Source organism: Hippocampus zosterae, chromosome 1 (genome assembly GCF_025434085.1).
Source record: "Hippocampus zosterae strain Florida chromosome 1, ASM2543408v3, whole genome shotgun sequence".
NCBI lineage: Eukaryota > Metazoa > Chordata > Actinopteri > Syngnathiformes > Syngnathidae > Hippocampus > Hippocampus zosterae.
Genome location: NC_067451.1, coordinates 7,889,096 through 7,911,172, shown reverse-complemented (window position 1 = coordinate 7,911,172; position 22,077 = coordinate 7,889,096). Strand labels below are relative to the sequence as shown.

General features: G+C 44.5%; 2 protein-coding genes and 1 non-coding gene across 5 annotated transcripts in view; all 3 read right to left on the bottom strand.

Moving 5' to 3' along the window:
* The window catches only part of nhsl2 (NHS-like 2), a 29,196-nt gene extending 15,193 nt beyond the window's left edge, over window positions 1–14,003 (bottom strand). The window contains exon 1 of one of the 3 annotated variants that reach the window (XM_052061295.1): window positions 13,404–14,003. In XM_052061295.1, the coding sequence (XP_051917255.1) occupies window positions 13,404–13,677 (274 nt within the window). In that variant the 5' untranslated portion in view covers window positions 13,678–14,003. Of the gene's footprint in view, window positions 1–3,494; window positions 3,535–5,536; window positions 5,783–13,403 lie in introns of those variants that run through there. The other 2 variants (XM_052061301.1, XM_052061309.1) reach the window with 2 other exon arrangements.
* A 1,835-nt stretch (window positions 14,004–15,838) lies between these two features.
* rps4x (ribosomal protein S4 X-linked) lies at window positions 15,839–19,325 on the bottom strand. The gene is made up of 7 exons (XM_052061778.1): window positions 19,238–19,325; window positions 18,580–18,657; window positions 18,330–18,510; window positions 17,385–17,482; window positions 17,139–17,310; window positions 16,902–17,059; window positions 15,839–15,999 (listed from the first exon to the last, which is right to left on the bottom strand). The coding sequence occupies exons 1-7, from the start codon at window positions 19,238–19,240 to the stop codon at window positions 15,898–15,900; spliced, it is 792 nt and encodes a 263-aa protein (XP_051917738.1). The 5' UTR covers window positions 19,241–19,325; the 3' UTR covers window positions 15,839–15,897.
* On the bottom strand, window positions 16,779–16,848 carry LOC127587609 (small nucleolar RNA SNORD61). Its single transcript, XR_007958800.1, has one exon. It is a non-coding gene; the product is annotated as a small nucleolar RNA SNORD61 (small nucleolar RNA).
* Window positions 19,326–22,077: the final 2,752 nt, after the last annotated feature.

Below are 22,077 nucleotides of genomic sequence, written 5' to 3'. Positions count from 1 at the left end.
GGCTGCGTACAAATACAATCGGTGTGGAAAAGTCGATTTGCGTCAGTCGGTCCAGTCAGAAAGTCACTCTCATTCTATGCCTTCATGACATACAAATATTTCAAGCGGTTTACAGGGTGTGGAAACCCCAATGTGCTATGCTAATTCACTAATTACAAATGCTACGCTAATTCGCTAATTACAAATCAAACACCTCCAGGTCAAAAGTCTGCTGTGAGTCATTTGAAAATTGTCACAATTCCATTTGACGTACGATGTGCGGACAGTACGCTTTGTGCAAGATAGAGCATGTCGCGATGCAATTTTTTTATTGAGTACTGATTTATTGCAAGTCATTTCAGGGACACCCAAGGAATGGCTCGTTGAGCCCCACTTTAGGAAGAACTGCACTCAAAGCTTCAAATCAAGTAAGAGATAAGGTGGGAGCCTCCTCCGAGCTGTGCTGGGAATATTTGACATGAGCTGCAAATACACAGCTTCTGTGGCTGTGTACGCGCCAAATCCACGCAAGACTGCAGGCTATGCAGGTTCATGATCCGACAGTGGGACCCGAGGAGCGCGCACTCACCGAGTGCTGACATTGCAAGTTGTGTAGAGGTGACCATGACAAACCATCTAACGGCTGCCTCAACACCGGAAGTGATGTCACAGGCAAAATAAGGGGAGGAGTTACACATGTGCACACACTATGGTAGATACACAGACGCGAGCGCACACAAAAAATTTGGCCGAGTAACTCTCGTTTCCCAGCGGTCCGTCACCCTCTGAAAGCACCAACAAAATGTAGGTCACAAAAATTCAAGAAACATTCTTAACAAAAAAAAAGTGCTTTTACAAAAACATAATTTTACATTTATAAAACTACAACATAGCCAAGTGTTCCTCGTTTTCATTTTTGTTAATTTCACATAAGCCTTACAAAAGAAGCAAGGTCAGTCATTTGAGAATTGTAGTTGACTTAATTACGTAAAACTTTTTTTTTGCACCCAACAGATACATTTTTTAAAAATTTAATGCTAAAACTAATACTAAATTTAAAAAACATTTTTGAAAGAAGAAAACAAACAAAAACACGCAAATCTGCTCGAAAATCTAATTCAATCCACCCGATTAAAAAAGAAAAGTCCAAAACGTGCTGTAGCTGAGAAAAATCTATTACTAAAACTAACACGAAATGTAAAAAAAAAACATTTTTGAAAGAAAAAAAAACACGCAAATCTGCTCTAAAAGATAAAACGTGGTGTAACTGAAAAAAAAATCAAATACTAAAACTAACACAAAATTTTAAAAAATACGTTTTTCTTGAAAGAACAAAAAAACATGCTAATCTGCTCTAAAATCAAATTTAAATCTAACTGATTAAAAAATAAAATTAAAATCCAAAACAGATGTCGCCAAAAAATAAATAAATCTAATACTAAAACTAATACAAAATTAAAAAAAAACATTTTGGGAAAGAAGAAAACAAACAAAAGCACGCAAATCTGCTCTAAAATCGAATTTAATCTACCCAATTAAAAAAAAGATAGGTCCTAAACATGGTGCAGCTAAAAAAAAAAATGTAATACTAAAACTAAAACTAAGTTTAAAACTTTTTTTTGAAAGAAGAAAACAAACAAAAACATGCAAATCTGCTCTAAAATCTAATTCAAAATAACCGATAAAAAAAACCCAAAGTCAAAAACGTGGTGTAGATAAAGCGCTATATCAGTGTACTCCGTTTGTCATTTGTGCCCGTTTACAAAGGAGCTCCAAACTTATCGAGCAGGACACTGTACTTCCTGTGCCGTCCATTCCGCCGCGGCACCCTCACTGCCGTCTGCTTCCTGAGTTCAGCTGAGCTACACGGCACACCCGAAGACATCAAAATGGAGTCGGGCGACCTCGAGAGATGAGGTATAATCGGTTTATATCAATGACACAACCAGCGGCGCAATGACCCCAGACAGCTCTTCCGCCTCGCCGGACAGTCCCGTCGCTGGCTACTCGGACGGACTCGAGGGAGACTTGACAGGAAGCGCTCCGCGGACTTCCTGGTGATAAAGGCCAACAGCCCCCGACATGGCAGAGAAGGCCCGAGTAGAAATTACAAGTCACCAACTATGCGAAAATCGTTGTTGTGTGCAACCTTGGCAAGTGGGGGCTATTTCAATTTCTTCCGGTATTTTTCAACCCGGAGTCGAGTTGTTTTCAAGCTCTTCTCGATCGGCAAGACATCAGCATTTCACTCAACGCCAACTCGATTCCTCCGACGGCCTTTGAGAACTCTCTATCCCACTAAGCGTGCTGTGTGAAATTCTACACGTGTGTTGCAAAGGTGGAAAAAGGACTTCCAACGCTCTGTAAGGCAGCGGCCCCCAACATTTTTGGTGAGACGGACCGGTTGAGACAAGTACATGCGGACTGGGGAGACCTTTTTTCCCCCCAATCGCTTTTAACTTGCCACTTTTACAGCACTGGTACTGACAACAAATGATGGAGTAATTCAACATCTTATGAACATTCATGCATTTCAAACAGTGTTATTCTCCCGCACAATAAATGCAGAATAAAATAACTGAACTATGAAGAAATGGACCAATTAGGAATAATAAATACACCTTAATGTAAACATAATCACTTTTTAAGTGATGATCCTACATACACCATTAGACTTTGGAAAACAGCGATAAAAAATTTGGCAGATTTTCTGCTGGATGTTAAAAAACAAACCAGGAACTGAATCATTGTCAATTTATGTTTTTTGAAATCATGTCCTGTTTTTTTCAATAAAGGATTGGAAATTATTTTTTTAATCCGATTCTTTGGCAAAAAAATCTACTGTTTAATCATTGACAAATTGTATTGTTTTTTTTTTGTACATGCATTGCTTGTTTTTTTCCTACTTTCATAATATTTGGTGCTGTAAATTGTGAATTTCTCAATTGTGAGACACGTTTGTTTTCTTCTTCTTAAATATCATCAGTTGCAGCTATAGTTATTTCCCAGCACTGAAGTGGAGACAGCATGCGACTGCATGAAAATGGCTCAAAAAGCAGCTCAGCTGTTTGTGTGTGTCTAATATGCAGACTAGTGAATTCAAAACTATCACAATCACATGATGACAGAACCAGCCTTTCATTGCACACGCAAACACACGCGCGCGGTGCAACAAAAACAATAACAGCACAAGTGCTGTGCATTCATGTGCGTCGTTTGTGACATCCATGTGCAACTTGCATCTACCACTTGGTGTCATATTCCATTGCAAGCCAGTTGTGCTGTGAAATGGAAAAAAAAAAATTCATGACCTCCTTTCCCCCACCAGCGCTCCAAATCCACACAAGGGCTCAATCCGCACGTCTCCGAACAAAAGCAGAACTATCCTGAAAGTCACTCGATCCAAACACAGATTTTATATCGAGTCCGTTAGATAGTGCAGGAATCCTGCATCAACATAAGCAGCTGACAGAAACTTCCGGATGCCGCCGCGCACTTCGTCGCCTCTTTCTTACCAGGCCCGGCCCACAAACGCTGCATGTCTGATGGCCTGAAGCGGCATGGGCGCACTGACGTGGAGGGAGCGCCGGAGAGGGGGAGATCACGACGGCTGCCGCCACCAGGAGGAGGGGAACTCAGCCCTTCCTTCCCACTTGGAATGAAGAGAAATCCTCCTCCTCAACTTTTCCACCCCCCCCACCCCAAAAAAAAGCCACATAGCTTCACTTCAAATTAAATACTAAAACCCAAAGCAAAATGCTATCGACGAGCAGACAAAACCAAGATCGCAAACCTTTTGAACAACTTCTATTTAAATGCAAGCAGAAGTGATACATGCAGAAGAAGCAAAAAAAAAAAAAACTGAACTCACAGGCATAGCTTCTTTATCCTCTGCCATAAACAACTTAACAGCTTAATTGCGACGTCTTTTCTGTTACAATATCAAATCTACGTGGAGCACATCTTTGTTATAGTTCGCCCAAAAGGCCAAGGAGTCCAGACAAAACACTACTGTCCTTATTAAAAAGAAAACTCCTCAACTCACTTCAGCGTAGTTCACTGGCAGCAAAATGGCACCCCGGTCGGACAGGGAAACCTCACTACTGGTATGGGGAAGTTACTGAGCAAAAGCTACCAACAGTGAAAATCCTTCAGTGATTATTGCCACACATGAAGGCAAAGTACTACTTTTGTCTAAATTAAACACCACAACTCACCGACTCTCCCTCCAGTGATTGTTATTTTTGTAGTAGTGAGACAACACAAACAGCTTTGCGTTGCCACGGGAACAGCAGCCGGAGGTGCACACCTCTCCGCTGTCACACTACTTCTTCCCCCCCTTTTTTTTTTCTCTGCCTCACTCTTTGTTCTCTGTCGTCCCTGCGTCCGGGATGACGTCATCATCATGAATGAGCAGGCAGCCATATTTCAAAATCAGCTGCAAAGGGTGCGCTTCCCTTCAGTCAAGGTCAAAAAGTGTGTGGACGCCTCGCACGCACACACGGCATGTACTAGTGAAACATCTATTGCTTGCCTTGTAGTACTAAGTAGCACATACCGGTCAACTAGTGCAGTTTTACCTTACCAGTAACATGTACTTGCCCTACTAGTGTGCTGAGTTGTCCATGTGTTCATCGCATTTATAAGAAAATAATGAGCACTAGCGTATTAGTGACATTCAATTCCACTAGTTAAGTTCTAGCACTTCACTAGTAGTACATAAGTGAACTACTGCACTATGACAAGCCAGTTCAGCATTTATTTGACAGTTTAATAATACACTGAGCGGTCCATGTATTAGTGTGTGTGCGTGTATGTGTGTGTGTGTCCTCACTCGTAAAACAATTCAGCACACTCGTGGAACGACTAGCGCATACACAGCAACAACTAACGAGCACCAATTTTTTTTCCTGACTGCCTTCACCTACTGTATGACATTTCTGGACGCTAGTTGAACGACTGGAGAGTAAAAACGGTGCACTTGTTGACAAGTGTGTGCAACTAGTACTACTAAAATAAAATGGGACTGATTAGCATTGGAAAGTAGCGGTTTGGAGGCATGTCGTTTAGATCTGGAAGGCAGCAGTGGGGGTGGGTGGGGGGGGGGGGGGGGACACTTCTAGTAAGACCCAGTCATTAGACACATTGTCTTAGTAGTGAGGACAAAGAGTGCAGGTGCTAGTAGGTCACGAGTATGTCAAGGATATGGAATAAATGAGGGACCGTGATTGACAAGAGTAGTCACCTCGATGTCTTGCTCGTTTCTCGGCCATCGCAGACTCGCCGGCGTGCTCGTGTGGGACGAGACCGCGCAGGCCATTGATCACACGCACGCGCCAACACGCCTGCTTCATTCTCGTCTCGTCGGGCCACAAGCAAAAGGCTGACTTGAGTGACCCAGTTCGTTCCCAACGACGGCAGGACGTGACCAAACTCGGCGATTGCAAACGCGCGCCTGCGATTTTTGTCACGGGATGAAATGAAAAACGAGCCACGGGTTCAAGTTGGACACGGCCGATAAGGTTCCATATGCTCATCTCCAAATATGCAAAAGTACCTGTTGCCGATTTGGGTCTGTGTCTCCCTTTGGGCCGCCTTTGTGGATTGCCCGCACTGTTCTTCCTGTCCCAAAACATCACGGGTGCATTCCACGGTACGACAAAAATCAAGACAGAAGCGCGTGTGGCCCTCGTGCGTGAGGCGAGCAGGCGTCACATCTGCATCTCCCAAGAGAGGATGCGCGCGTGTGTGTGTGTGTGTGTGGAAAAGGGCGAGCACCGCAGACAGAAGGAGGCGCAGGGAGAGAGAGTGTGTGTCAGTGTACCTCGCTTACGTGAGCTGTTGGCTAATCATACGTTGGGTGTGTGAGAGAGCAAGCGAGAGAGAGAGGGAGAGAGCAGCGGCTGCGTTGATTAGCATCCAGCCAGTCGCATCCCGGCATCCGCAGCTCAATTGATAAAAGAGCCAGGCTGGCGAGAGCCAATCAGAAGGCGGCCAGCGTGAGAGCACTGGAGGGAGGCAGAGCGACACGGGAGATGATGAGGAGTGGTGGTGGTTGGGGTGTAGGGGAAGCTATTATGGGATGCCGGAGGAGAGGAGCGCTGAGGAGAGGTCATTAGGTACACAATTAGCGGCTGCAATGAATTGTTCCATCTGGATTTAAGAGCAACCATTTCATTTTTAAAAATATTTATTTGCATCAAATCAACTTTGCAGCTCTTTGATGAGATGAATACATAGAAAAATAAATTGGATAAATGCATTTTAATTAACCCATTTTAGGAGGAAAAATGATAGTGGAATGACCAATGTAATATTTTTTAAATGTAGAAAATGTAATGCAATTAATTATCAGTAATAATTATAATTGGCTAATTTACGAAAATATTTAAGTGTGTTTTTTTACTACTATTCTTTATTTTTAGAATTTACTGTAAATCAATACTGAAATTACCACATGAAATTATTTAACCCCCTTGCTTAATCAACGAAACTGTTAAATGCATATATTTTAGTGACTATTCTTTCCAATATATCAATTAACCAGTGATTTGAGGATATTAATGATTTAAAAACAAACCAAAAAATGAATCCATACGTTTGATCAATTATTTTAAGGGGCAAAATAGCAACAATAAATCAACAACAACCAATCGTAAAAACTAAAAAAAGATTTTGAATGCATTCCACAGAACAGGATGACGAAAATCTCATCCAAAATCCATTAAGACACACTTGTGAATGAAACCCAGAATGATTTACAGATTATTATAATTTATTATTATTTTGCTTATGAAGCTATGAAAGCGTGAGTAGCTGCGCCTAATGAAGTGGCCATTTGAGACTTTGGATTTACAGCAATTCTGCTTTCCGACACGCCAGGAATTTGATTTCACCGCCTCAGAGCAAACAATAAATCAGCATTCTTGATCCAAGCCATAGGATTCGTAACGACAAAAAAAGGGACCTATTCAAACCCAATACAGTGTTAGCTTGCGATTTCCAAGCCCTGGCGCATTCCTCGTGTGCACATTGAACGGGTTAATCTCATTGGAGCTGGCAGCTGCCAGGCTAAGTGAACGTGCAGTTAGCTCCTCTTCGGGAACCACAAACGAAAACCTGACCCCCACCCCGCTCTTTCTTCTGAAACGCCACAAGAACAAATGAAGAACCCGGTGTGTTCGCTTCGTTCCAACCAAGTGTCAAAGAACGCAGCACCACATTCGTTTTACCTGAGTGCTGCTCGTCCAGAGGACAGTGAATGCACACGGTATCGCTCTCTCTTTCTAAAGTGTGTGTATGTGTGTATGTGTGTGTGTGGGGGGGGGGAGCTTGCTAATTGAAAGCAGACTTCTGTGGCGGTTGCCGGACAAGGGAGGTCTCAAAGTGTGGTGGTACGTGAGCTCTCTCTAGCAGTATGCGGAACAAGGACGAAATTAAAAAGTCCAACTGTACATGGTGTTAACGTGGCGTCACCATTTTTTGAAAATATAATACAAGTATGGCGTTTAAATCTTCAAAATGGACGGGGCGTCTAATAATGCGGGATCGCCTTGTGTATGCAACGAGTTCCAAAATCTGGGAATGCTGTTATTTGGCACTGTAGGGGCAGTGGGGGGGCATCATTTCTGAGGAGTCGCACTGCAACGAGTCTGACTGACAATGGCGTGAGGGAACCTGGCGAGTTTGTGTGAGATTGTGAACTTGCCCAGCTGTTCATTTCGGATACAGAAGATTAGGACTTTGATGATGGATATGAGGATGATAATTGAGCACCCCCTCCCACTCCACGCTAGTAAATTGTTGACAACTGCACTCAGTTTCGCTCCCGCTGATTTTTAAAAACATACGCTAGCATATGCATGCTAGCGTATATTTTACGCTAGCATACGTTTGTTTTACCATGCCCGCATTCAATAATACGTCTTGCGTATGTGTTAAATACCGAAATAGCTACCGTAACTGACACTACGCCTTTTAACAACGGTGCGCCGTAAGGTCGTGAAAATACGGTACAGTTCAGTTGTATTTAACTTTCAAATTCAAGATGTTTACAATTAGTCATCCAGGAACGTTTGTCTACCAAGGTAAATGTTGTAATTTCATTTGATAAGTCCAATTTATTTTTCCACATGGCGCGCAACAGAATCAAATATACTTTTTCTGGAGTCCATTTTTGTGGGTCCATTACACAACTGTATTTTAATGTTTATTTTGGTGAAATTAGGTGTAGCAGCTTTTGGCGAGTTCTGATGCAATGCACACGTGCACGCAAACGCACTTTTGGAGTGATGTGCAAAGGTCACAAGAGCAGACCTCTGCTGCCGCCTCCTGGCTGAAAATATACAGTCTCCATCCAAAAGTATTGGTACGGAAAGGTGCAATTATTTTGTCCCGACCAAAAGATGAATATGAGACAAAAGTTGAGAACTGCAGTTTTCATTTCATTACATTTACATGTAAACCTGTTAAACAACTCAGGACAGAGCATCTCCTGTTTGAAGCTCGGGTGTTAGCACAATCTAATGTTTCTTTCAGAGAAGGCCACACCGCAAGATGCAAACCGCTCATCGGCAAAAAGAATCGGATGGGCCAGATTGCATTTTGCAAGAAGTACATAGATTTATGGAATAATAAGAGCAAGGATAACCTCAACTAACGTGATGGATAGCCCAAAGTACATAGATGGAAAGGATCCAAAACACACAAGCTCACCTGGTAAGCATGGTGGAGGTCATGCCATGTCTTGGGCTACTTCTGGAACAGGCTCACTCGTTCTTTAGTGATGATGCAAGTCGTGATGGCTGGACAAGTCAATCACCAGACCGTTACTTAATTGAGCATTTTATCTTAAGAAGAAACTGAAGGGAGAAAGCACCAGAACCAAACAAGAACTGAATGAGACTGCAGTAAAGGCCTGGAAAAGTATTTCTATTAATGAAAACTACATGCCACCAAATATTCAATGTTATTTACTTGAAGTTCTTATATCTATTTCAGTACTTTTGCTCTCTTGAAAACTGAGCGACTTTCAAATAAATGGTGCTCTGCCCTGAACTTTGTAACACGTAGAGGTAGAAAAGCTTTAATTCAGAACTTTTGTCTCATATTCATCTTTTGATCTGAAACCGTCTGAATTGTCGTTACGGTTTCCCTTGGAGGGCCGTTATGAATTTTGGGAAACCATAGAAATGTGTAATCCCCTACAGATATTACAAACACGGCGCACAACAAATTGATGAATAACTAGTTTTAAAATCAGAAGTAAAAAATAATAACTGTTATCAATTACATATGACAATAGTCCAGTGGTTTGCACGTCGACTTCACAGTGCAGAGGTACCGGGTTCAATTCCAGCGCTGGCTTCCCTGTGTGGAGTTTGCATGTTCTCCCCGGGCCTGCGTGGGTTTTCTCCGGGTACCCCGGTTTCCTCCCACGTTCCAAAAACATGCGTGGCAGGCTGATTGACCTCTCTGAAATTGTCCCTAGGTGTGATTGTGAGTGTGGATGGTTGTTTGTCTCTGTGTGCCCTGCGATTGGCTGGCAACCGATTCAGGGTGTCCCCCGCCTACTGCCCGGAGACAGCTGGGATAGGCTCCAGCACCCCCCGCGCCCCTAGTGAGGATCAAGCGGTTCGGAAAATGGATGGATGGATGGAATATGAAATTTTGGTTCCGACTTTAGCAAGCATCATGGACTTTGACATGCTTGATTTGCTTTTCGCGGGCCACATAAAATGATGTGGCGGGCCAGATCTGGCCCCCAGGCCTTGACTTTGATACCTGTGCCCAAATGTCTTCAAGATACAACAAAAAATGTTGTATCCATGTATCCAAGCCGTCCCCATACTTTTGGAGAGCATTGTAATTCATGTCCGAAATGTAACCCCTGATGCACAAACAATACCAAAGAGTGCACGTGCAAAATCACGCCACAGGTTAGCATAGCAAGCCCCGCCCCCCCCCCTCCTCACGGCAGCCATGACATCACCGCTGACAGTGGAGAACGCTAATCATTTGCTATCCACTAGGTGGCGCGAAGGACTTTGATCATCCTGCAGCAGTTAGGGAAAGTGGGAACGGTGTCACGTGGCACGAGATGACCCGTGCGCACGCACACACATGGAGTCACACAAAGAAAGACGTATTCTCGCGCAGACGCGCCAACTCGACTGGCCTCCACGTCCAGCGTGCAACATGGGGAAAACATCTGCTTTTGGGACAATTGGCCTTCTCTGGAACCCCCCCCCCCCACCCCCAAGCACTCTCCTCTATCCCTCCCCCCTCCCTTTCATTCAACTGCCATGGGAATCGTCTCCCAATGAGATCATATAAACAACAGCCTCATGAACTGCGCTCGTGCGCGCGATGCACATTAAAAAAAAAAAAGGGCCGGAAAATACGCGTGCGCACTCGGCCCAAGTTTCTGGATCCAAAGAAAGCTCCACACACGCACACTTCCTGCATTCCATCCCTGCCAGTTTTTCAATCCCACCGATTCTTGTGGCGTCTGTTATTGTTCGCAGCGTTCCTGACCGTCGCTCTGCACTTGTTTGGTTTTTTTTTTCTTTGCATCGCCAAAGAGGATCACCGCATACCTCACAGGCTGTAAAATTGACACCCACCCTCAAAATGTCGAGGATTTCATAGAAGCGCATCATTTCTACTTTTGTTAACATGAAGCTCCGCAACTCACTTCGGCATAGTTGTGGGAAAGCGAGATGCCGGGCTGAAGAGGAGGAGATTAGGGGAGTGGTGCCCGGGTGGGGAAGCTGACGTCGCCGTGGGAACCCGACAGTGACAATTTAGGCGGCAACGACACCATCGCAACTACAAGTCACAGCGAGGAGCTGGTGTAACGGACCCTCCCTGGGGGGGATCCGACCAAGGCCCGATAAATCATTTTGAGGCCAAATTCCATCGAGGCGCATGAACAACTCCGTTTGCTTCCTGTTCACATTCTTGGGATGCTCCCAGCAGGAATACAGCCACAAAAACACACATTCGCGTGTGTGTTTTTGTTGCATTATGACTTTTTGTTTTGCAAATTCACATAGCTTTTTCATACTTTTTTGAGTGGGGTAGCTAGTTTTGTCCTTTGAAAATGCTTACTTTTAGTGTTATTTCTACATTTATTGTAATTTGTGGTTTTGTCAGAGCAAAAAAAAAAAAAAAAATAGAATCAAACCATTCCTTCCTCTGAAAGCGCGACCCTCACTGTCAACCGTTAATCAAATCCCACTTGTACAGCCTGGAAAAGAGGCTGGCGAAATATACCACATCGCGTTGTCACAGGGCTTTTCTATACTGCGACAATGAGGCGCTCTAATGCAGCCACACCACTCCTTGTCCACACACTACCTGTCAAATTGTATCCCCCCCCCCCCAAAAAAAAATCTGCCTCCTCACTCTTCTGTCATTCTCCCCTTGATGAGCATGTAAGCACAGCCAACAACGAGGCACTCTATAGTGGCATGCGCGGCACAAAGCCCTTGTCCACATGCTGCCGGTCAAGTTGGATCCTTCCAAAAAAAGACAAATACCACCGCCCCTCCTCTAGTGTCATTCTGCGCTTCACGTGCCTGCACTCAAAGCAAACTACGAGGCACTCTACGGCTGCCACGCCGCCGTATTCTCCCAGGTAAAGATGCGTTTTGCAGGCTTTTTAACTGCAATAATCTCAATGTGTGTGCTGCTGCCAAGTGTTGCGTCTTTGTTTCAACATGAGGAGGCAAGTGCGGAAAGAGGGAGGTGTTGGACGAGTGACGCTTCAGATGATCTAATGATGAGCTATTGATTATTTAACCGAGCGCATCTTGTGCCAACGCGGCCCACTTTAGTGGGGCCCACACGCTTTGCTTGGGATTTTTTGACAGCGCGCAGGACGAAAGCGAGGATTTTTTTTTCTCCAGTTCTCATGCACAGAACGGCAAGCACACACAAAAGTCATCGGCCACGCCTGCACGTTAGAAAGGCAGCTACACTGTATGTTTTCTTTTATCTCACTCTCCTCTCTCCAGCGCTACATCTGGACTCAGTTTGGGGGAACTTTCTATTACTCACGCACACACATCCGTCAAACTATAACAGAAACTTGCTTGCTTGGTGGCTGAAGCGAGTTAAATTCCGGGACATTTGCCAGCAAACATGATACAACGTTGTTGTGACATTGGCCAATACAAATCTAATACAATGAAGCCCCACTGGTTTTTTTGTTTGTTTGTTTTGACAGTGCACAGGTCCAGTTTAGTGTTGCATAATACGCAGAGCAGCGCTGAACTCTACTGGTTGGATATGCAGCAAAATTAAGAAAAGAGAAGAAGAAATAATATAAACCGGTGGCTGTGCGCACACTATTACGCCATTTTGTAAGGATGTCCGAATATCCAGTGAGAATAAAATGTAGGGGGCCCAAAATGAACCTGTAAAAGAAGTGTGCATCGATGTTCACTCGACATATCGACCACAAAACATGATGAGCAGGAAAACAAAATGGCGCCCGCGCAAATGTCAAAACGAGACAATAAACGGAAATAAATCGTTTAATTTAACTGAAAATGTGCACAACAGACGAAATTAAATATAGTTTAAAAGATTTTTTTCTCCACAATAAATAGTCAGAGATCTTAATTCGCCGGCGTGTCGTCGCAGGTAGTCAAGTAATCCGCGACGAGGAGAAAGTCGTGAGCTGGCTGAGCAAATCGCCAAACAGAATGAGGGAACTGCTTTCTCGTGCTACATGTAGCGCGGGCTATAGCGTGAATAACATTTTCCTGTCTGGTCACTCGGACATATTGCTGTTAAAATACACAATGTTTAATTGCCAATGCTTAATTGTTCCGAGTGTTGGCGCTTTATGTGTGTTCAAGTATCAGTTGTTTAAAGATTCATAATTACTGTAACATTGATGCTAATTTCAGTTCTGTCCGGTTAGCATTTAGCTAGCGCACTTTTGGTATCGCTAAAGGTTTGTTTAAACGTACAATAGTATGTGTTGGTTTTATTGTAATCTTCAATTGAGAGTGCCCAATCTTTGAGGCAAGCATACTTGGATTTTTTTTGGGGGGGGGGGCAAATTAAAGCATGAGCAGAGCATTTAAAAAAAAGTTTCAATGCGTTTAAATGCTTAGAAGTAAGGGCGGGGGTGTTTTTTGTTTCTGGTTATACAGTATGGCGGATTTGGCACCTATCATGTGGGTCCAGAAATGCAAATGTGATTGGCACAAGCAGTTGCTCAACGTGCAGGTGCATGAAATGAACTCAAACAGTGTGAGGGAAATTAATAAGAAGCTTGAAAAGGGAGTGGATCAACAGTATTCATTTGACATGAATATTTATCAATTCGGGCATTTCCCGTCTATCAAGTTTACAAATTGACTTGACAGCACTCCGAATAAGAAACTTTTTTGCATTGTTTGTCGTACCTGTGTGCGTGTGCGGACTTTTGCGCAGCATCTCGACCAGTCGGCCCAGTCTGCCTTCCAGAGCACCGGACCGTCGGCACACGGACGCCAGCTCGCCCTCCAGCTCCTCCAGGACGCCCAGCGAATGTCGGGACAGGTCCGAAAGTTGGCGGAGCACCGAGGCCAGGGTAAAGGCGCAAACGTCGGCCAGATCCGCGAACGCCGACGACGTCCCGACACCGATGCCGTGCTTGCACAAGTCCCTCGGCAGGACCGCGCGCTTGCAGAAAGGCATTCTGGAGCCGACCGGACGGCACAGACTTGCGCGATGATCCGAAGCGACAAAACTCCGCAGGTGGTCAGGTTATATCACCGTGCTCGGTCTGGTGCGTCTCCCTGTCGCCTGCGCGCGGATGCATGCTCCGGGACGCCACGGTTGGAAGTCCGCTTGGGATAGGTTCCGTTCGGGCTCGGCGTCGTGCGTCTTCATCGTCGAGCCTCCTCACTCCTTCCTCAGACCGCTTTTTGGCCCAAAGCTGTTTCTCCCCGTCACCTTCGCAAGTCAAACCTGCACAGTTCCGCTGTCCTTTCAAAATTAAAGCAAAACACCTACTTCCGCTTGAACTCTTGGGCACAACAGCCAACTTAATTTTAACATTACGTTGTGTTGTAATTCAATATTCGATCATATTTAAGAGGTGTGAACCTAAAAGTTGAGTTTTCCCCAATGGAGACGGTGAAGGCGACGTCTCTTCCCCAAAAATCCGCCAGTAATTGACACCCCAGCTAAAAAACGTGAGGTGTGCTCATTATATGAAGCTCCTCAAGTCATTTCTTTAAAAGCAATGCTTACATTTGGGAGGAACTTCAAACATTCAAGAAGCAAAGATGTGGATTCCGTGTCAATATTGGCATATTTCTGCAGGAAAGCACCCCCGATCACACCCACGCCCCCCCCCCCCAGCCCCAAAATCCCTTCTTGAAAATCCCCACATCTGGTCGCCAGCGCACCCCCCTGGGCCCCCTTCGACAACCCCTCCCAGACATGAAATGGGCCCACCTCAATGTTTTTGTTCCAGCGGCGGTCTGTTGTGCAAAGAGAAGGCGTCGCAAGGCAAGAATTTCAAAATCAAGCACTTGTGATGGAAAGTCATATCGGAGCTGGAACCTACTTGAGTTGTGTTCTTGAATGGCGAGAGTCACACACTTGCTTTGACGAAGATTCCATAGAAGTGACTCCCGTGTTTGAGAGGAACTTGGCAGCCCCTGCAAAAAAGAAAAAATATACAACAAAAACACACTCTTGGAGTTGTTTTCCTGTGTGATGTGCAAGTCCACTTGACAAAAACATTTTTTTGCTCTTTTGCTCAGGCCAAAGGTGAAAGCCGGGGTCTTTAGTTCTGTTTCGCGAGAGCCGGTTTTCTGGATGTTTTCAATCTCTCTCCACTTCAAATAATCAGATCATCAGCTTGGTCTGCAGAAGCTGGATAACAATGCTGATCATTTGAATCCGGTGTGTTGCAGCAGGGAAAGATGGAAAGCATCCTGGAAACCGGAGCGCAAGGAACAGGATCGAAGACTTAATTGCTTATTGGTTTGGTGTGAAGGAACTATGTTGAAGTTGAGGAGCTTCATGCAGTGCTTTGCTGGCATCGAGTAGCATTGGTGGGCAACCTTTTAGGGTTGGGAGGGGACAACATTTTCTCAACACTGGCTGGTTGCATTTAGGAGTTGGGCGCGGGAATATTGAGTATTGAATATTGAGAAAAAAGTAATTTCTTCATTCACCCAAGTTTTAAAAAAAAAATCTATTTTGGAATTTTGTATTTTTTTTTTTGCTCGACCAAATATTTCAATCAACATTGTTCATCTTTCATGTATTGATAGAAAGCATAGGTTTAATGTATCTTTCACCTTCTCAAGTACATTTCCTGAGGTCTTGGATGTGCAAAAACCTACTTGAGTAGTTGCTACTTACAATATACTACTGTCGAGGATTTTACACTCTTTGTAATTCAAATGAAACGTTGCAATCTGATTTCCCGCCCGCAATCATTCCTCAAAAAAACATTGTGTGAGAACACTGCTCATCCTGTGTGGCTTGTTACATAATGTTCCTAATTTTCGAAGTACGGACTCTGGTTGTCCCTCAGGAGAGGAGGTTCTCCTGCTTTTGCTACACGACTTGCTCTTAGATGCGAGTGTTTCATGTCTGAGTGGACCTGCTAGTCAAGCATCAAACCCGTCTCTTCATTGCGGACACGATTATAGGCGGGACTCCAAAAGGAAGTGACGGCCGCCCGCTGCAGTGAACATATGGCACAACGCTGGCTTGGAACATGGCGAGGAGAGTGAGTGAGGACGAGGACATTTGGTGGAGGCGGGTGTGTTGACAAAGAAAAGATGTGTGGGGTTGGGAGGGGTGCAAAAAAAAAGAGAAAAAAAAACAGAACCCGTTGAGTGTTTTGAAACTAACATTTTTTATTGTGAAAACCAGGGGGTGCGGTCGGCCATTTTAACTGCTGCCTTGCTTGGCGGCCAGCCTCTTGTCTCTCTCCTCAGCAATGGTCAGGCGGATTCCCTTCCCTCTGGGCAAGGACACCCACGGCTTGTTGCCCTGGAGACCAGGAATATTTTCAGAATTAAATGACGTGTGCGCGCGTACGCTAGCTGTCAAAAGTGGCCATTTGTCATAAAGCCCCACCATATAACAATTTCTCAGTGCCGATTTCACCATGTTGCAGATTTGGCAGTTTTCACCGTATTCGTGTCTGAATTTCAAGATGCAGCCCTTAACGCTATGGTATTATTTTTGTGTTGTGCCCCAACACGCAAAGCAGCAGTGACATCTGCTGGATAGCAAGAAGGAGAGAAGGTCCCAACTGTATTAGTCGCTGCTCTTCCCATGTTGCTAAAAACGTGCCTGTAAGAGTTGTAATGCTTGGTTTGTGCTTCAAGTGGCTGAAGTTTCAAAGTTTACAATTTATTGTAACATCTACGCAAAATTCACTTTGCCATTGAGAGCACGTCACATTTTATGATAGCATTATGGTCGTGGACTTCAAATTGTGTCATTCATTTGAACCTTTGTGTTGACATGTACGATGCTGAACGGTTTCAATGTCCCTTATTTTCCGCAAATGTCAACTGGGAGTGACAAGAAACGGTTTCAAAAACGCTCCTTTGGCTTCTTCGGAAGAGAGTGCGAGCCACATTGGAACAGATCCTAGCAAGTATTTGATAATGTGATTTGACTATGTTTCAATGTGTCGCATATGTGGGAGCAGAAAGCCTATTCAAATGTTTGTTTTCTTATTTTATTTCTATTTTGCAAATGTTCACTGATTGTATGGGGGTCTGCACGCCTGTGATAAGCAGGGGGTTGACTGTAATGAGGAGCTCAGAACTTCTTAGAGGATACATGAATATTTTTTCATTGCTGTCAAAAGCACAAAGTCATCATTGCTCCACACGTGGCTAAAAAGGAAATCGGCATTCGGGCCATGGCCACCAGCTCACCTTGCCAATCACAAAGATGTTGGACAGCCTGGTGGCAAAGCTGTTCCCGGTGCTGTCCTTGACGTGCACCACGTCGAAGGAGCCGGGGTGACGCTCCCTGTTGGTGATGACGCCGATCCTGCCCAAGTTAGCGCCTCCGATCACCATACACAGGTTACCTGGGAGGGCGTGGGAGGGTTATTGTCCCATTTAGCCGACCCATGCTCCCGGCTGCGTGCCACGCGCACCCAAACCTACCGGTGTCAAACTTGATGAAGTCGGTGATCTTGCCAGATTCCAGGTCGATGCGCACCGTGTCGTTGACCTTGATGAGGGGGTCGGGGTAACGGATGGTGCGGGCGTCGTGGGTCACCAGGTGGGGGATCCCCTTGGTGCCGATGAGGATCTTCCTCACCTTGCACAGCTTGTACTGCGGCGGCGGCAGCAAGGTGGCGTCACAAAGCGGTTCGGCGGCGATGGCCCGCCAACCGGCCGACTTCTTACCTTGGCCTCCTCGGCGGTGATGCGGTGCACAGTGAAGCGGCCCTTCACGTCGTAGATCAGGCGGAAGTGCTCGCCCGTCTTTTCGATGCTGATCACATCTGCAAACAGAGACGACGCAGATGTTCGAAAAACACATCTGCACATTCCAAACGGCACACGTCGTCTATGCGATACAGAGAATTACTTGAAGAAAAAAAGGGGAGGGTTGAAAGTTAAGACAATTTCATCGTTTATCTAAAGCTGGGGTCTTAAAAGTCACGGCCGGAGGGTGGGAACATTTGCAGCCCACAGGATGATATTTTGCGGCCCCCTAATTGACATCAAATTTAATGTTATTGCGGCCTTTGCCATAGAGTTGCGTTTTTAAAAAAAAAATTTCAGGGCTACCATTGGTCAGGGCTACGGTATATTTTGACAAAACATATTTCTGAAGTGACAAAGTGGAAGGAAAGGAAACGAGGGCTGTCCCATACGCATCTTTTTTGAATACATTATACTGTTGATTATTCCATCAGTTAGTCAAAATTTGTGGTCAAGAAAACTGAGCAAGTCAACTTTTTTCCCCAGCCTAAGAGGAGACATTTTTTGAGCACAGGGACACTCGACGTGCCGAATGCACGGAGAAAACTCCGATGCGCAAGGAATCATGTCATTATTTAACTTTAAAAATGCTGAGGAGTACGCAAAGTGCAAGGGAGGTGAGGAGAAAAAAAAAAAAAAAAGGAGTACCGGGTCAGACGCCGAATTCTGCTCACGTTCAGAAAAACGATTCTTGTTCTGAACTATTCTAACTAAAGACCAGGAGATTGGGTTTTATTTTGTTCGAATATTTGTTGTGTAATACTTTATGTAGCTCAGACAGATTCTGCCTCCAGCAGCCCCCCAATATAAGTTGACTCCGACACCCCTGACCTAAAGGCAGCTCAAGCTGATGGCTAGACTCACCCATGAATCCAGTAGGATAGGTGATATCAGTGCGGACCTTGCCGTCAATCTTGATGAACCTCTGCATGCAGATTTTCTTCACCTCGTCCCCAGTCAGGGCATACTTGAGGCGGTTCCTCAGGAAAATGATGAGGGGCAGGCACTCCCTCAGTTTGTGGGGACCGGTGGAAGGACGTGGAGCCTGACAAAAAACACATTTTCAGACACCACACTAAAATCCACGTTAACGTTGAGGGGAAACGCTACTTACAAACACTCCGGTGAGCTTGTCAAGCATCCAGTGCTTTGGCGTCGCGACGCGCTTCAGGTGCTTCTTCGGTCCTCTGGCCTGGATGGGGTTGACAATATGATAGCATTTCGTATGAATATGTAATACAAACGCCTATTCATATGGGTTTATTAAGCTCAAAGAGCTATCAAACATCCTTCCATTCCTCCAGACTCGCTGGGTGAAGTCATGCCAGTTACATTAGCATGTTATTAACATTAGAACGCGTGGCTAGACGAATTTTTGACGGGCATAGCACCAAGCATTCCCGGCTGCGGCCTGGACCGGCGAACGAACGCGTTCATGAGCACGACAACACAATTCTCATTTCATATATCACATTCATTTTGTAGGCTGCTTGAGAAACACGCGGACAGACTTAAAATCGCGGAGGGCGAATGCAGCAACTGCCACTTTTCTGACTAGCATAGCAGCAGTGAGGCTAACGCTGCGCAAAGACAGCGTCTATCAAAAATCCAATTCACAACGATCGACTCGTCTCTAAGCTGAAATACAGACTGAAACAACATTGTAAGATGTCACATTTGCAACTCAGCTCTGAATGTTTATGGAAATACAAAGCAGAAAAGTGATGTTTAACGATGATTTGAGAGAGGAAAGAAAACAGGCTGGAACGCACCATCTTGAGGTCTGCAGGGGAAAGGACCAACTCACTTCCGGTGTGACGTCATAAAGCCTCAAACGGAACGCTGGGAGGGACAGAAATATATTTGTTATGAACAATTAATGATAAATGAGACATTTAATGATTACCTACACGGATGGATAGATGGGTGAAAATGACAGTGATTAAAAATATAGAGCTTCACTCTTGATTTTCTCCTACATAAATATCAATAATAGCTCGTATGCGATCAAAAGTTTGATGACGTCAGATTATATAGTGGGTACATGATTTATTTGGTGTTGACAACATCTGTCACTGCAATCACACGAACGGGGTTGACGGAAACAGCCAGGTTTACAAAGTCAGATGAACTTTAGCTTTCGCTATTTTTTTGTTTTTTAGCTAGTTATTATTGCTCACCAAGGGGAGACATTTACTTGTGTAAATAAGTAAGGAATTAATTTTAAACGTATTTTTGTTTTATTCTGAACATACGCATAACGCAAGGACGCGCGCGCGCACACGCACACGCACACACAAGTAAAACTGCATGTTTTAATATGTTGTAGATTAAAATTTGATGAGTGAGACGTAAGATGTCTTCCGATTCTGGAATAACCCATAATCTATTATTGTAGTAATATACTGTAATACAAGTTTAAAATATTGGGAGACTAAAATGTAGGTCGAGAAGAAAGTTTTTTTTTCTACACCGTTCAACTCCTTTTGAACACGTAAACTTTGCCGAGTGGTGTAATTTATTGCCTTTTTATTAAGTTGATTGCCTTCATGTTTTTGTCTGTTTCAAATGAAGCAAATGAATAAAATGACAAATGAATACAGTACAGTACTCTGTGAATTCCATCGACTTACACAAGAGAACACCAGGTGGCAGCACCGATTCACATTTGGAAGAAGTCAATTGAATGTTAAATTTACCTTTGAGCTCGCTCCCAAACAAAAATTATTGGTAGTTCCGGATTTGGAGGACATTTTATGTACTTTTACTTTTATCAGGAGTCTGAAAACAACTACACGATGTAAAAATTGTTGAAATAATTAAAATATACTCCCCTGTTCTTGCATTATCTTATTGGGTTTGTTTCAGTGGTGTTTTTAAAATCATTTCCAATAAACAAAAGAGGAGACCGTAAGTGGCTGAAATCGACTCTGAATTATATTGGTAGGAAAAAACAGACGTCAAGTATTAGGTGCTGCAATTGGCTGGTGACCAGTTCAGGGTGCACCCAAAGACAGTCGTGATAAACACACACCCACGTTTTTGTGATATTATAAAAACAAACAACTGAGATATGTGGTTGGACAAGTGTGCACACCCTTATTACCGGGGATTTGGCAATGTTCAGAATCAACAAATTCCATTCAAAATCATGTTACATGAGAAACAACACACACCTGTCACCATTAACTCAAATTAAGTTCAGCTGCTCTGTTAATCGTTGCCATACGCGCTTCTTCTTGGCATTTCTGTAGGAGCACACACACACAAAATAAAACTGCAGCAGGCTGACATTTTCTGGGGGGCGGGTCAATTTAATAAAATTGGCTCAGATGGGATGAAAGCAGCAAAACAAAACAACACCGAAACAGAGGGATGCAAACACAGCCGCTGACCCACTTTGGTTACACAACAAGTCGCATTTTTTTTTTTGGGGGGGGGGGGGTATCTTACTGACAACAGAACAATTATTGACGCGGCACGCCAAGGTGGTCGTACACAGGCCCCCGTTGTCCTTCCAGTCCAGACGGGACATCAGCCACTGTTCAGTGTTCTGCTCCTGCTCGATCCCAACATGAAAAGAAAGGGGAGGGCATCGAGATAAGCACTTGTCAGACAATTACTATCCTTGTGAGGCGACAGAAAGAGAGAGCAAAGAGAGAGCGAAAGAGGAGGCTTCCCCCCCCCCCTCCGTGGAAAGCACAGTAGAATATTGTCTACTGAGAAAAGAGCAAGCGTACTGTGGCTCATCATAAAGTCCGGCGTCCCACTTTCATGTTCCTGGATGGAGAACAGCAGCAACAGGTGTGCCTTTGTGTGTCCGTCAATCAGCTTGTTCTCATTAAGCTTCCACCGTGGAGGAAATAGGAGACAGCAATGCCTCCTTGTTTCGCCTCCTTCATGCTTCCTTTCCTCCCAATTATTAAGGCCGCTGACCCAACGGGAGGCTTGGCTCCAACGTGACTAAAAGACCGTTTCACGATGACACCGCACATACTTTGTCGTCAAATACGTGAGGCAGAGCCACTCGGCCAACGGGCTAAATGAGATGAACGGAAATTGATTTCAGCCTCTTCTATCTCCGGCACAGCAGATTGAAGCCGAGTTGAAAGGTGTCAGTCAAAAAGACGATGGTGGTCAAGTGTTTGGAGCAGAGATGAAACGGCGGCTGTAAATTACATTTCAAACATGAAGTGGATTCCAAGATAGCCGTGGAGCAGTGGTCACCAACATGGTGCCCGCGGGCACCAGGTAGCCCGTGAAGACCACTTGAGTAGCCCGCCAGTGCCTGGACATTGTGATTTGCTAGTAGAAATTATGATTTAAAAATGCAAACATTGGCAGTACTGTGAGACATTTCGAAACACGATCAAAGTCTGACAATTTAAATCATCAAGTATTAAAAATAACACATCCTCATATTATTGAAGGTATTTTGGACAAATATGTTATTTCAGACGTGTATCAATTTGGTAGCCCTTCACACAATCGGTACACATGAAGTTGCTCTCACCCTCAAAAATGTTGGTGACACCTGCCGTGGAGGGAAAATACAGACATCGTTAAGATGATTTTCGACTGACTGGTTAATTGAAGTGTCTGTTGCTCGGAC